At 40.8% G+C, this 15,691-nt stretch overlaps 1 protein-coding gene across 1 annotated transcript; it reads right to left on the bottom strand.

The window, feature by feature from the left end:
- Nucleotides 1–1,458: 1,458 nt before the first annotated feature.
- ADAT1 (adenosine deaminase, tRNA-specific 1) lies at nucleotides 1,459–15,304 on the bottom strand. Its single transcript, XM_010155917.1, is given in 8 exon segments — nucleotides 1,459–1,570; nucleotides 5,159–5,258; nucleotides 7,412–7,557; nucleotides 8,039–8,657; nucleotides 10,107–10,237; nucleotides 11,014–11,068; nucleotides 14,446–14,514; nucleotides 15,136–15,304. Coding segments are annotated over 8 exon segments (1,401 nt in total).
- Nucleotides 15,305–15,691: the final 387 nt, after the last annotated feature.

The raw sequence follows: 15,691 nt of genomic DNA, 5'->3' as shown, positions 1-15,691 counted from the left end.
TCTAATGTCTTGGTACCATGAAAGGCAGAAATGGCCTCTCTCTTTGCTTCCAGCCATACATACCTACTACCTTTGCATGGGTTTTATTATCTGTTTTAGCTTTCCATGAGCCAATTCAACTCATTAGCCCAACAGAAAAAACAGAAGACAAGGAAATTGTTGTTTTCTGCCACATTAGCTAGTTGTACTGGCTCACCATGAAGCTGGAGAAGTACTACTAATAAAAGGGAGAAACAGGAATCTACAGCCAGTAGCAGCAGAGACAGCTGCAGGACCATCCCCAGCCAGCAGCTACAAGCAGTTAAATTAGCTCAACAGCTGGTATAACTGCATCCCAGAGTCAGTGAAATCTTATCTGAAAGTAAGTCCAAAATAAAATAAATCTTCCAAGGCAATGGATTTAGAGCCTTCTACATCTCTCAGAATCTCTAAGCCAAAATGAGAAATAAATTTCTGTATAAATGAAACTATACCTTGCTCTATGATAGCTATTTGGGTTGGAATACTACCAAAAATGTAACACAAAGGCAATGCCAGACTGGACAATTACCGCAAGAAACTCCAGTCTGATAAACCATTTCTAATACTGTACAAGAAACCTCCAAGTATGGCTTCCTCAGACAATAGCTTCTTTCTGTTCTTTCCAGAAAGTCTCCATCTACATAATACATGCATTGCAGAAAAAGCCCTACAGACTATCTCACCTTACTAGCTCTTACTCCATCATATACTTAGATGAAAGAAGATTTTAGCCTAATTTTTTCTAAATCAAGCAAACAATTTTTTTTTTTTTTTTAACTCAAGCTCTTCCTTCTTGTGAAACAAAGTCGCATTTGATAGAATCACTAAACACCAACCAGATACCAATAATCCCACGCAATCTGGGGATGGGGGGCTTGAACACCACCAAGAGTACAGTGCTACAGGCAGCTGACATAACAGCTCACATTTGTAAAAAAGATACTTCCTCCTCTCATCTCCCTCTTCACGCCTTCTTCCCCAGCTGTCCACTGCCAGTTCAGATAAGACCACTTTAACTCAAAAAAAAACCCCAACCAAAATGTTGAGTTTTCTGCCAAGGCAGCAAGTTGAAGAGGCTTACAGAGGTGTCCAACAGACAGCAGATCAGGTGCAAGAGAAGCACAAGGCTCCACTGATCAGGACTTTACCCTTCTGAAAAGTAGTAGGCCTTCAGAAGAGATCAGCTGCCCAACATTCTTACCCTAACTCCAAACAAACACACCATCTGTAATTTCTTCTGTCTGTCATGAGATGTAATACATATTTCACCAAGGAGGTGATTAAAAAGACCAAAAAGAGAATCTTCCTAACTCATCCAGCACGTGCCATATTTTTCAAGTTTCAATTTTAACAATGAACTTATCTAAAGTGAGATTCATGAGCAGATTCTGGTATCATCATGGTATTCTTGAGTTTCATTAACCTAAATTCACTTTTCTAAACATAACAAAAACGTCGTTACCGGAGACTGTCTGGTAGATCCTCTTGAGAAATACTTGACACCAGCTTTTGGAATGTATGGAAGAGTTCCACTTTACAGATCTTGGATCTGATGAAACACAAACAAAACAATTAGAAATTCTGATGGAAATAAAAAAAGAAAATCAGAAATGCCCTTCCTCTTATAGCTCATAGTTGTACATCCCAGAAGAACATTTTTGATAAAAAAAATTACATTCACTTCTCAAAGAATGGAAAACGTTCTCCACAATTTAAATTTTCCTACCCCACCCGAGCTGCCCACCTGCCTTTTCCCTTATTTTAAATCTTATATTAACAAAGAGCTGCATTGCCCCCACTGTCCCAGCCAGCATTGGGTCAGTCTGCAGAGAGAACACTTTCCTATTGCCACATCGGTATCTGTGTGAGACTGTACTGTCATCAGCTCACAACTACAGCAAGGCTGACCCAGAAGGACTACTCCCAGAACTGATCAAACAAGCACAGATGGACTCCAAACACTTGTTCAAACTGGCAAACTTTGTATTATTCAGAACAAATAAAAGAACCAGCAGAAGTATCTGGAACAATGCTGTCCTCTTCACAATGGTGACAAGGATGCATTCAGCTACAGCTGCAGGGCAGTTCAGTATGAAGAGGCTCATAAAAAAATAATGTGAGTCAAAGTTCGAAAGGTTTTTTGAAGATACAATATGCATCTCTGTCAGCTTTAAGCCCTTCTCTTCCCCCAAAGAGAAAGGAACCAGAAGAGCTGGTTGCATGGCTTGCTTTTGAAGTCCTCAGCTATTTTACCTATTTAATTAAATCTCTTGTCTTCAGAATAGACTATGCAGTTCTCCAACATGTACAAGCTGATTCTCCAGAAGCACTGGGAAAAAAAACACCAATCAAAACCACCAATGGAAAAAAACCTTATTATGCCAGTATGTTCTTTAAGAACCCAAAATTGGCATGCAAAGATGCTCTAAACTTCCATCTTCGTGTTAAGCTACTAAAGGTTCATATCGTAGTTTTGGGTGCTTTAGATAATTAACGAAAGCACATACCAGACATCTACCTACAAATTCCGTTTAGTCAGTCAGCTATACCTTCCTTGGTATCTACTGTTGTCTAGTCTATTAAGAGGGAAAAAGACCCCACCAAACACCCCACACCACTCACCCTGAGACTCATTGAGGGAAAAAGAGAACAGGGTAGAAATACAAGTCTTGCTTATTATTGAACATACATACCCCTCCCACCATAAGGCTATAAAGTCCTTTTCTATATCTTCGTCAGTGACATGGATGAGTGCACCCTCAGCAAGTCTGCTGATGACACCAAGCTGTGTGGTGCAGTTGACACGCTGGAAGGAAGGGATGCCATCCAGAGGGACCTTGACAGGCTGGAGAGGTGGGTCACTGCCAACATCATGGTGTTCAACAAGGCCAAGTGCAAGGTCCTGCACCTGGGTTGGGGCAATCCCAAGCACAAGTACAGGCTGGGCGGAGAATGGAGAGACAGCAGAGCCCTGAGGAGAAGGACTTGGGGGTACGGGGTGACGAAAAGCTGAACATGAGCTGGCCGTGTGTGCTGGCAGCCCAGAAAGCCAACTGTATCCTGGGCTGTATTCAGAGCAGCAGGGCCAGCAAGTCGAGGGAAGGGATTCTCCCCCTCTACTCTGCTCTTGTGAGACTCCCCCCCCAGTTCTGCATCCAGCTCTGGGAACCCCAACATCAGAAGCATATTGACCAGTTGGAGGGAGTCCAGAGGAGGCCACAAAGATGCTCAGAGGGCTGGAGCACCTCTGCCATGGGGACAGGCTGAGAGTTGGGCTTATTCAGCCTGGAGAAGAGAAGGCTCCAGGATGACCTTATTGCACCTCCCAGTACCTGAAGGTGGTCTACAAGAAAGCCGGAGGGGAACTTTTTACAAGGGCCTGTAGTGACAGGACAAGGGATAACAGGTTTAAATTGGAAGTGGGGAGATTTGGATTAGATATCAGGAAAAAATTCTTCCCAGAGAGGGTGCTGAGGCACTGGGACAGGTTGCCCAGAGAAGCTGTGGATGCCCCATCCCTTGCCGTCTTCAGGGCCAGGGTGGATGAGGCTTTGAGCAACCTGGTCTAGTGGAAGGTGTCCCTGCCCATGGCAGGGGGATTGGAACTGGATGGTTTTTTAAGTCCCTTCCAACCCAAACTACTCTGATTCTAAAAGTTCCTTATGTGACCTTTTGTAACATTTATCACTGGTTTTAATCCTGATTTCCTAAGGAAATGAGACCTTTTCAATCACAGAGTTTTGTAGTCCCTCTTCAATAACTTTTGAATGTTTTAGTGAATTTTGAGTCACATAACAAAGAAACGGATCTCTGAAGAATACTAAGTTCCTACAGTTCTGTGCAAACTGGTACCTAGCAGATGGCTTTAAATTTTTAGAGTTGATACGCAAATGCTACATAACAAATTTAAGCCTACTGAGAAAAATAAGTTGGTTGGTTTGTTTGACTTCTACACATCTTCTGGAATACATTACACAACACATGTTGAAAACTAATATTCTACAGTGCACATAAAGCCTGTCACAAAAGACACTAAGTCACCCAGGTCACCTGTGCTAACAATACCCCAGACACCAATACTGGTCACAAACCACAGAGTTCCTGGTCCTCTTCTTTTCAGGGAAAATTTGAAATCCTAGGATATACCAGGATAAACTTCAGTCAACTCAGGCCTAACTTCAAGAAGCTCAGAATGTGCAACTTGCAAGCATGTGAATGAATTCTCCACATGGACTGTCTAAGCTCTACTTATTTTATTCACTACTGTCAGGATTATCTTCTTTCTCCCCAAAAGCCTGGGAAAAGTCAACAATATGACCATTGATAAATATTGGTAGTGTAAGCAACCAACAACCAAAACATGACCCCAACCCTCAAGCTGAACTTCCACAGACCAGTGATAATTTTGGTCACCTCACCTAAACTGAGGAAAGTGTAGAGAGACAAAGAAATTTGTCCGCAGATGTTTACAAGTAATTCCTCTCAACCACAAGAAAAATATGTAACTGTTTCTTTAAACATTAATGGTTGATAGAAGATTATGATGCTTCTTAAAATGCACAGTATCAAGATAACAGTTGGAAAGGTGAGATGTTTTGTGTCAGGAGTCTGCTGCAAGCCTTTTGTAACATTTTCAAACTTTAAGGCAGAAAGTCACATTTCAAAGCAACGCTTTTAAGAATCACTCAGCCAGGTCAGCTGGCCTGACTGTTACAGAAGAATCTGTAAGAAGACGACCTGCAGCACACACATTTCTTTCACAGTCATCAACCCAAAAGATACAATGCAAAAATTCTGCAGACTTCACCAATAAATAAGCTGTCTTTTATTAAAAATTGATCACAGTCACACACCCCCCATTATCTATAACACTCCCTTTAATCAACAATGACAAAAAAAAGGATAAACTTGTTAACTGTCACTGAACGTTTGTCATTGCAACTCCCCTTTGCTCCCTTACACAGCAACTCTTCCTTTTTTCCCCACTCCCCACCTTACCCCTTTTTCCCTACTCCCTAGATTTCTTTCTGCTCCGACAATGCACGACACATCACAAAAGCTGACAGATGCACATACACTAGCAAATAGGATATATAAGATATAACAAAAAAGATATCCATGTATCACATTCCCACACCTGCTCTGATGACTCCCAATCCTCTTCTTTGTTGTTCCCTGCCGGAAGCCATCTGAGGTGACATCCAGAGGTTGCTCAGGGACTGCACACCAACTGACAGCTGTAGAAGAAAGGATTATGAAGGGAGATGCTCTCATCAAAAAAGCAGAACTTAACAGTTTCTTTCATTTTATGTGTTCACATGATACCATGCTGATTCCCAAAATAATTAGAAGGGCCATGGTTGTCTAGGGCCAGGATTCCAGTACCTAAAAGAACAGGGAAATTCTGTTCAATAATATATAGATATACACACACAGAGCTTTCATCTTAATCAGATCCTTCAAGAATCCATAGCTCTAAATATTTGGCCTCCAGCTTTTTCTCCCTTTTTTAAGCGGAATTTTACCTTCTTTTGTGCATCCTGTCTAGATAAAGCATGAAGAAATTTCCAAATCAGATAGCTTATTTTCATATGAAGCTGTGAAATACTCCCCCAACATACTTCATAGAATCATAGAATGGTTTGGGTTGGAAGGGACCTTAAAGATCATCCAGTTCCAACACCCCTGCCATGGGCAGGGACACCTTCTACTAGACCAGGTTGCTCCAAGCCTCATCCAGCCTGGCCCTGAAGACGGCCAGGGATGGGGCACCCACAGCTCCCCTGGGCAACGTGTTCCAGCGCCTCAGTTCTATGACTCGGTGTTGACATGCCCAATCTGACCCTCCACAGAGTAACAACAGTTCCTTTAACTTCTACTGCCTTCAGATGATTTTTATTCCTTAAGTTCTCCCATTTCTCTGTGTTCCTAAAAGGCAAAGCAATTGCACATGCATTAACTCTAAGGCAACTTTCACTGCTTCTCTCCTTCAAGATATCATCTTGCCATTAAACATCCTCAAAAACTACACATTATAAAGCATATTATGGAGACTGGTTGTGTTAATCACACTTTTATTATGATTCAACTGTGTGCTGCTATTGCCATACTCCGCTGAGAGTAAATTATTACTTGCATTGTGATTTAGGTAAAATGCTGTATCATTCTATTAAACTAAAATCCCGTGTAACGCCAAGTAACACTAAATACATACAACTGGAATTAACCATTAAAACCTCTAAAGCCACCTGGACAGAGGATATCACATTCTGACAAGCAGATAAAATTTTACTTAAAAAGGAAAACGCTTTGTATTCTATCATTTCCTCATAGTTATTGCAAACTTCAAAATATTAAATAGAACACTTCTTAAAAATACCAGCTGAAATGTCCCTAGCAAGCATATTTCAGTAATCAGTGTAACAGTTTAACAGCCCTGAATGTAGAGTTTATTCGGATTTTCATTCCTCAAAGAGACAAATCAACCTGGCAAAATCCATATATGCAAAAGTGTGCTAAAGCATCACTTATCTTTAACAGAATTACCTGAGTAACTGTACAGAAAGAAAGGCATACACATGAATTTAGTCACAGTTGGCTTCAGATCTTTTTTGCCGAGTGAACTGGCACCATTTTTCAACAATGGATTTTGTTCCTTATCTCACAGAATCTGAATTCCATTAAGGAACCCTTTGCTTCCATTCTATTTTATCATTAGCTCTATTGTAATAGAAAAACTTCAAGTTCCAGCTAAGCCAGAAAAGTATACCACAGCAGAAGGTAGGCATGTCCAAGTTTAAAGTGCTTAACCATACACATACAGTGGCAGTGCCATTGAGTTTTTTCCTCATGTGAGATCATATTGCTAAATCACAACGTGACTTGCATATTCATCACCAAGACAAAAAATGCAATGTCTAAAACCTCTGTCAATTAACTTTTACACTATACTACTCTCTAGTCTTTCTACGTTCACAGATTTCTGGAGCAATTACAAGCATAACTCAGCATGGTAAGTCTCCTATTAATTACCAAGAAGAATAAAAAACTAACTGAAACAAGAAGTCTTTTGATACTTTTATTTTCTTATTGCCCTCGGAACTTCTGCTTTTGCTGGTTACCTTCTGTCTTTGTTTAGATTATAAACTCTTAATGGCATCAACCAATTGTTAAATCAGTCAGAAACCCCCTACAGGGAACTAGAGGCTGAGCTGAATACTATTAATTATTAACAATTAAGTTCTGGCCTGAAATTAATTTCTTACTCTAAGTCACACTTTGCTTCTAGCACTGTCAATAAATGATGTTCCATTTCAGGAAGCCATCAAAACCACCTAATTTCTACTTGGACTTTTGCATACGCTTATGCAATTAGCCCAAGTTAACTCACCTGCACTACAAGGAACAAGTTTTGTTTTGCTGTTACTCTGAACTTCCTGAATTGCCTGACGACTATGTTCAAATCGAAGATCCGATTGCAGCAGCTTAACCTCCTGAGTGAGAAAACCATCTGGTAGAAAAGAGATGTACTGACACCTAAAGCAAACAAAAAAATGCAAGTGATTTTAAGTCTGGTCTTCCCAAACAAGCCAATTTTGTGCAATTACCCTTCATAATCTATGTTGACTCTACCTGAGGAAATAAAATCAGGAAGAGGGCAAGAAAAGTTAAACTTCACCACGCCGAGTTGGTGTCCTTCCAGCTGCTTTTTCTGCTGGAAGGCTTCTAGAAAAACTCTGGTGGGTAACAGCTACTCAGTGTTCCATGAAGGGAAAACGAAGGGGATCCTGAATCTAATGGAAATTCTTTTGTGAATCCTCAAGTCTGATACATCCAGTAGTCATCACCTTATCCCCATACTACACAGGGCAACTTTCTGAAAAACATGAATTTGCAGAAATGCACATTTTCTGCAAACAACTTTGGTGCAAAGTCACGATATCTGCATATCACATGTTGTATTCCATAACTCTTTGCCTCCATACACGCTGTCTGGTTTCCAAAGCAGAGCACTTACCTTTCAAAAATTGCTCTCCGCATAGCTTCTTGGCTATATGGACATTTCCCCACTACAATTGCTGACAGATACACCGGATACTGCAGGAAATGCATCAGCAGAGCTCCCTGACACCCTAACACGTTCCAGCGAGCCATTTTATCACTGCAAGACATAGAGGATGTTCTATCCCCACGACCTGGCTTTACTCGTAATAATCCCACACAGTGATACCCTAGCCCGGGTGTTCGGGCATCATCCAGCTTTCCAGGTATGCATTTTGCTCCAGTTCTATAAATATCTACTATCTTCGGTCTCCCTAAGCCAGTGTCCTTATTAGCTGTTTGCATCTCTGCAGAACATTCACACCTCTTTGGATTTGTGTCATCTTCTTGTTTCACAGGTACTTGCTGAACAGTCAAGTCTTCAGTGATTACAGAAAAACAGTCATCATTGTCAGTTTTCATCCTCTTGATTATAGGACTACTTGCCATTTCCTCCAATTTAATTTTATCTTCTGGACCCAAATGATCACGGTTACTTCTACACTCTGCTGATTGTTGAGCTGCACCATCTCCAGTCACTGGCTTAGAAAGCTGGTTCTCTGGTTCACTAACTGGAATAATAGAAGCATCTCCACCTAGAAGAAGTAACATCAAAATTGGCTAAAAACGCATCTCATGACTGGAATACATCATACCAGTAATATTATAGCTACTACTAGCTTTCACAGATTTCCACTCAGGAAAATTTAACTAGAACACACTTTTCACAAAACATTGCCCTGTACAAAGCTGAATCTGACTTTGCTGAAATTTGATCCAGTGTATGTTTAAATTGAAGTTTTATATTCTACCTAAGAAATAATCAAAAAAGCAAAATTTAAAACTAAAATTGTAAAGCAAAAGGTGTCCAAAGCATTTGACAGACTAACAGCTGTGCTGAAAACTAGTCTGATCTAACTAAAAAAAACTCCAAACCTCAAAAGAATAATTAAAGAATAACCTAGCAAACAAGGATGGAAGCTTTCATCTGTATCACTAAAACAAGCTCAAAACCAAAATTGTGAAGTTCAGTTCAAAGCAAACAAAGCCTGGCAGTAATGTGAGAAAATGGCAGCGAGGAAATTATTCTTGCTGTGAAATTTGAAGATGTAGATTCCATTCTAATATTGCTTTAACAAAGTAAAACAGCATAGCATATTCCAGCAATGCCATCCAAACCATGAGCAATGAATGTGAAGTACCAGTGAGGCACACTTTGAGAATGCTTTGACTTCTTTGCTCTGGTAACAGAGTAGCAGCTGAAGAACACACTGGTAAGTGTGGTAACATCAACAGGTCCAATAGACCAAGAGGTCGCATTTGTACATTTTATTAATAGATCATCATCTCTGTTGTGCTGGGTTTTTTAAAACACACAAAGAGCATTTGCTGCCAAAATAAAAAAAATATTGCACTCCATTCCATAATAAGTTGAGTTTGGGTTTGTTGGTTTTTTTAGTTCAGTTTTGGTTCATTGGCTTTTTTTTTTTTTAAGAATTTTTTTTTTGTTCCTGTTTTGTTTTAGTGTTTTGGTTTGGGTTTTTTTGTTGTTGTTGATGTGGTTTGGCTTTTTGTTTGTTTGTTTTGTTTGGGGATTTTTTTGCTTGTTTGGTTTTCCTCTTTTTTGGTGGGGATAGGGGTGGTGTTTGTTTAAGGAACTGTGGTAAATGTCAATGTTCTTTATTAAGCTTTGAATCCAAGGGGACAACGTTTAAAACACAGCAACCAGGAGATATGACAGGACCTCTGACAAGTATGTTAGTTTCCGGAAAATAAAATAATAGCCATTATTGTTTAAATATAAAGTGAAGCATTCCAATGAGCAGTGTAATGGGATTTACTGAGTTCTCATGAAGCATGTCCAGTGAGATAAAATGCCAAGTGTATCTGTGGAGGACCAGTCAAGTATATCTTATGGCACAAACTGGTAACATGAGTTACTGCCTCACTTTCACTCCAGATCAAAGAGAGACCAAAGAAAGGCAAGGGGCAGAAAAGCATCTACAAGCAGGAACCAAGATATCGGGTTACTCCAGCATACTCACATGGGGTATGACTTGAGAAGAAAACAAATACGATATTTGGTTTGAGTTTCCATTTCCCAGTTTCAGTTCCTGGAATAAAGATACTGCATTGCTGATGTGAAACTGCCAGCCACATCTGATGGAGAAGATACCTGTTAGACAGAAAGTTTTCATGAAACATTTACTTCATTTTTGATGCATGGCAAAACAACAAAAAAATAGATGCCCACTAGTGCCTGTTCTTTCCTGATGAAGTCTGTAAGAAGCCAATCAGTTATGCCTCAACAGATGGATAGGATCCAACATACTCCATAAACCCAAACACATCACTGGACCCTTAATAACAGATCTCAAACAGTTGAATTCAGTGGAGTTAACTAACTCCTCAATGGTATATCTAAGGTCCCCTCCTCCCACTCTGTATTTTTACCAGCACTGCAACTCATCCGATTCTGTGAGAGCCAGTTCAGTGGCATCAAATCACAACAAATGTACTAATTTCTAAAGCATTCTGTTCTCCTGGCTCAGTTCCCTGAACCAGCTTATCCCATGCGAACAAGAGGACTGGTACCTGGGAAATAGCAAAAAGGCTACCCTTGACAGCTTGTCATCAGACTAGAATTGATGTCACATGAAATCAGATCCTACATCTTCGTACAGAGGCTCTACAAGAATAAGGAATAAACAAGCTTTCGTGAAAGGGCCTTAATACCAACCAGAAGTGTAACAGTTAGGCTGAACTCCTGCTAACAAAGGGAAAAAAAAAAAAGCAGCGTTGCCTACGCAGAAGTAACACTGTCTCTTTCATTACATTCTCATCCCATAAGCTGCAAAATCTGGGTATTTCAGCTACAGGTCAAAACCATTTGTATCACAACAACGAGCCTCAAGTGGCACCGAGTAACAGCATATGAACTTCATGCCTCACCTCTGGAAGCTCCTCTTGGCCACAATTTCAGCATGACTGTCATTCAGAACGTCTCCTAAAGCAGCAACCAAATGAGAGCAATATGCGTCATTACTGAAGAGGAGATGAACACAGCAAACAGAATTTGACACATGATAGTTCTCCAGATTTGTTAGCATTTGAAGGTTTAACACCGGTATGAGGTCATTCATTTAGACTTCCCATCACCACAAAAGGAGGTCAATAGCCTACACAAATGAAAGATAAAAGTCTAGTCAAAGACTTGTTTAAATACCAAATTTTAACTCTTCTGATATCTGAAATCTGAGTTGAATAAACAGTGGCTTACTTAAAAACCTATCTGATATTTGTTCTTAATAGCAAATCATTATTTTCTCAGATAAAGTATAACATCCAGAAAATTTCAAGTGTTGGTTAAGCTTCTAGTTGAATTTTTTTGTTGCACTATGTCCTACAATTTAAATTACTTTTCTTGAAAAAAATTTCTTGTATTTACCAGTTATACACATCTCATTTTGAAGCTTCCTGAAGTGTCTGCCTTTTGCAGTATCTAAGGAACAGAATCTGTAGGTCAGCTTTTATTTCAGAATAAAAGACCAGGAATAAAAGTCCTTTTTAACAGTTCTAAAAGTTTAAAGATTAAAAGCTATATAAGAGATAACCATTAATACAACATACCAACAAAGTTAATTTAAAAATAAATGAAAAATAAAATAGTAAGAAAATATTTTATAAACTTAAGATCGCTGAAGACAAACCACAGAGGAACTAGCTTCACTTTTTTATAGTCAAATTTCTACTTAATACCTAGATTGTAAGTAGTACACAGTTTAATCACAATTTTCCTAAATCAATCAGAAAAAATGACTGTATCAATCATCTTCTAAGATGGCTAAGTCACAAGAAACATCCACAAAAATCTAAGATACAAAATTTAGTTTCTTCTCTTTTGCTTCACTAATTCATTTCAGTATGAAGGACATTATATAGAACATGAAACAGCTGGAGACTGATTGTCATGGTTTAGCCTTATCTGGCAATAAGTACTACTCAGTTGCTCAATCACCTCCTCCCCTCCCCCTGTGCAGGAAGAAAGTCAGACGAAAAAAACAAGGAAAGCTTGTAAAGTTGAGATAAGAATTATTTAATAATATAAATGAAAATTATAGTGATACTAACAGAACTACTATTACGAAGTAATTAAAACAATAGCAAATAGAACATATGATACAGTAGCTCACCATGCGCTGACCGACACACAGCCAGGTCCCAAAAGCAGCGAACAGTGCCCAAGAGTCCCAGAACAGGGAGGAGAACCCCACAACCCCAAACCACTAACAAAAAGAGCCTCCCTCACCGCTAACAATCACACCAAGAGCTAATGACCCAGCTATCAAGCTAGCCAAAAGCCTTAAATGATTCCTCCAGACCAACTCCTGCCTCACGAACTGCGCATGTACACACCCAGACTGACCACTGCGCCTGACATACCATGGAATGAAACAAATCTCTCAGGCGCTCTGGGACAGCCAGCTCTGTGTCGGAGAGGAACGCGTTCCTGCCTGAAACTAGTACACTGATGTATGTAAAAACATTTTCCTATCTTGCTCTACTCCTCCTCTGAAGTCTGAAGGTAGAAAGCCCTGTATCTACATATTCACATTTTTCCTCCTTAGTCACTTTTCAGCATTAATTACTATGGCTTCTGCCCTCTCCTTGGAGAGGATACATGCTGAACAAAAAAAAAAAAAAAAGGGCATGCAGAACAGGGAAAGTCCCACAATAAATAGTAAGAAACAATAGCTTTGGGAAATCATGTATCTATCCCATAAACTTACTGTACACAAATTTAAAACTATCTAGCTGCAGAATATACAGTAAGGGGAAAAAAAAGCCTGTTAGTACCTTTCAGGTGTCATAGAATCATAGAGCCGTTTAGGTTGGAAAAGACCTTTAAGATCAACAAGTCCAGCAGTTAACTTAATGGTGTTACTTCCACCACTAAACCATGTCCCTGAGCACCTCATCAACTCGTCTCCAACACCTCCAGAGACGGTGACTCAACCACCTCCCTGGGCAGCCTGTTCCAAAGCCTGATAACCCTTTCAGTGTTAAGACATTTTCCCTAATATCCAATCTAAACCCCCCCTGGCACAACTTGAGGCCATTTCCTCTTGTCCTACTGCTTGTTACTTGTGAGAAGAGACTAACCACCCGTTCTCTGCACCCTCCTTTCCAGTAGTAGCAGAGAGCAATGAAGTCTCCTCTGAGCCTCCTCTTCTCCAGGCTGACCACCCCCAGCTCCCTCAGCCACTCCTCACAGGACTTGTGTTCCAGACCCTTCCCCAGCTCTGTTGCCCTTCTCTGGACACGCTCCAGGCCCTCAGTGACTTTCCTGTAGTGAGGTCCTCAAACCTGAACACAGGACTAAAGATGCGGCCTCACCAGTGCCAAGTACATGGGGGCAATCCCTTCCCTAATCCCGCCGGCCACAATTTCTGATACAGGCCAGGATGTCACTGGCCTTCTTGGCCACACTGCCAGCTCATATTCAGCCGGCTGTCTACCAACAACCCCAGGTCCTTTACCACTGGGTAGCTTTCCAAGCCTGTAGCATTGCATGAGGTTGTTGTGACCCAAGTGCAGGATCTGGCACTTGGCCTTACTGAACCTCATACAATTGGCCTCAGGCCATCAATCCAGCTTGTCCAGATCCCTCTGAAGAGCGTTCCTACTCTCAGGCAGATCAACACTCCCACCCAACTTGGTGTCATCCACAAACTTAGTAAGCGTGCACTTAATTCCCTCGTCCAGACCACTGATAAAGATATTAAACAGAACTGGCCCCAATACTGAGCGCTGGAGAACACCACTTTTGATCAGCCATCAATTGGATTTAACTTTGTTCACCACAACTCTTTGGGCCCAGCCATCCATCCAGTTTTTTAACCAGGGAATATGCCTGTCCAAACCATGAGCAGCTAGTTTCTGCAGGAGAATGCTGTGGGAAACAGTGTCAAAAGTCTAGGTAGACAACCTAGATGTCACCCTTACCCTAACTCAGTAGTGGCATCTTTTGCATCAGACCACAATAAAACCAGACTGTAATACGTGAATGAAGCACAATTATTTTGTTTATGTTTGGGTTTACTTTCAGTTACAAAGTCTTTGGGTATGTAGACGTAGGGCCTAAACTACGCATTCCCACATACAAAAAGTTTATTCACCTTTAAGGTAGCAAGTGCAGCAAACTCAGAGCAGCCATTGTGGCTATCTAAGCCACTCCCTTCCTGAGGTGAGATCCCCCTTACACCTCTGCCTTCAATCCAGAAGTCTGAGCACAACACCTTGGATATTTTCATTGATTCTATAACACCAGCAAGAAAGAAGGTAGTATAGGTAGTCTGTTCTTGGATTTTACACCATACTTACCAGTTTTTCTCATTTTTTTTTGGCCAATACATTTTGTTCCAGTTCCCATAGCAACAACTTCCTTTATTACTGAAAAAAGAAACATTAACTGAATGAACTATTGCCAGAAGCATTGCTCTCAAACAGTCATTCTGGTAAGACAATACACAGAACATTGTATACAAAGGCAAGTACAAGGAGGCAGGTACATTGCAGAAAGGAACAGTATCAGCTGGAGAACGGGACACAGTGGGCAGAAGCACCAGTGCTAGGAAAAGTCTATGATCACATAGCAGGAGTGCTATGATATGCACAGGCTTGATATGCTAGGCAACACAGAGTGGACACTGGCATAGAATTCCTCAAACATGCAAGAAAGCTGAACACACTTTTACAAGGGTTTACATTAGTAATTCGGGTCCTGACTACTGCCACTTATTCAATGGCTAAAAGCAGACTTTCATCTTCTTAGTTACAGTCTGGGAAGTACAGCATTTCACTAAAACCATCTCTTTCCAGACAGATGCTGTAAAAGCTTTTACAGTCACAAAGAGTAAAGAATTCAGGCGGAGACAGAAATGAGACAGGAAGAAGTGTATTTTTTTCCAAAGGTAAGTTGAAAAAAAAATAAACTTTAAAAAAAAAATTATCAAGGACTACCACCTCCTCTCCCACTTCTTCCCTCCCATCCCAATCCCAACCCATTCTTACCCTGCAGATTCCCTGGACTAACAAGAACTTCTCTTTGGACTGCAGGCTCCACTTTGATGACAGCTGCCAGAGAAGTCCATTCCCTGTTTGGATCTGGTTTCCCCTGCTTAGGGAGTCTGGTCCTATAGTGCAGGTAACATAGCTCAGCAATTTCATCAGCTGACCACATGGCTCCTGGTGCAAGTGTAGGTTCTAAATAGAATTGGATTTCATCACAACACTGATTAACAACATCCCTCTCTTCCAACCCCACCGCCTTGTTCTGCATGACACCTTCTGCACTAGATTTCAATGTCTGAAGCCTAACAGCATCATTCCTTTTCAGGATTATTTGTAAGAAATATAACATATGAAATAAAAACCTTTTTTTCCCCAAGTCCCTAGGAATAAAAAGCAATACTAAAACTCCTATAGTCCAGCGGCAGGCCAGACTGCTGGGCTGCCAAGGTTCCCACTGCGCAGCAGTCAACAGCGCGCATCACGCCAACGTCCGCGCACGGTCTTTGCAGCTCACCTGAGGCGCCTGGCGCGCCGCAGTCCTTCCGAGGCCTCCACC

This window comes from Eurypyga helias, unplaced genomic scaffold, assembly GCF_000690775.1.
Source record: "Eurypyga helias isolate BGI_N326 unplaced genomic scaffold, ASM69077v1 scaffold820, whole genome shotgun sequence".
Lineage (NCBI taxonomy): Eukaryota > Metazoa > Chordata > Aves > Eurypygiformes > Eurypygidae > Eurypyga > Eurypyga helias.
Note: the sequence above shows the minus strand (reverse complement) of the source record. Positions and strands in the feature narration are given on the sequence as shown.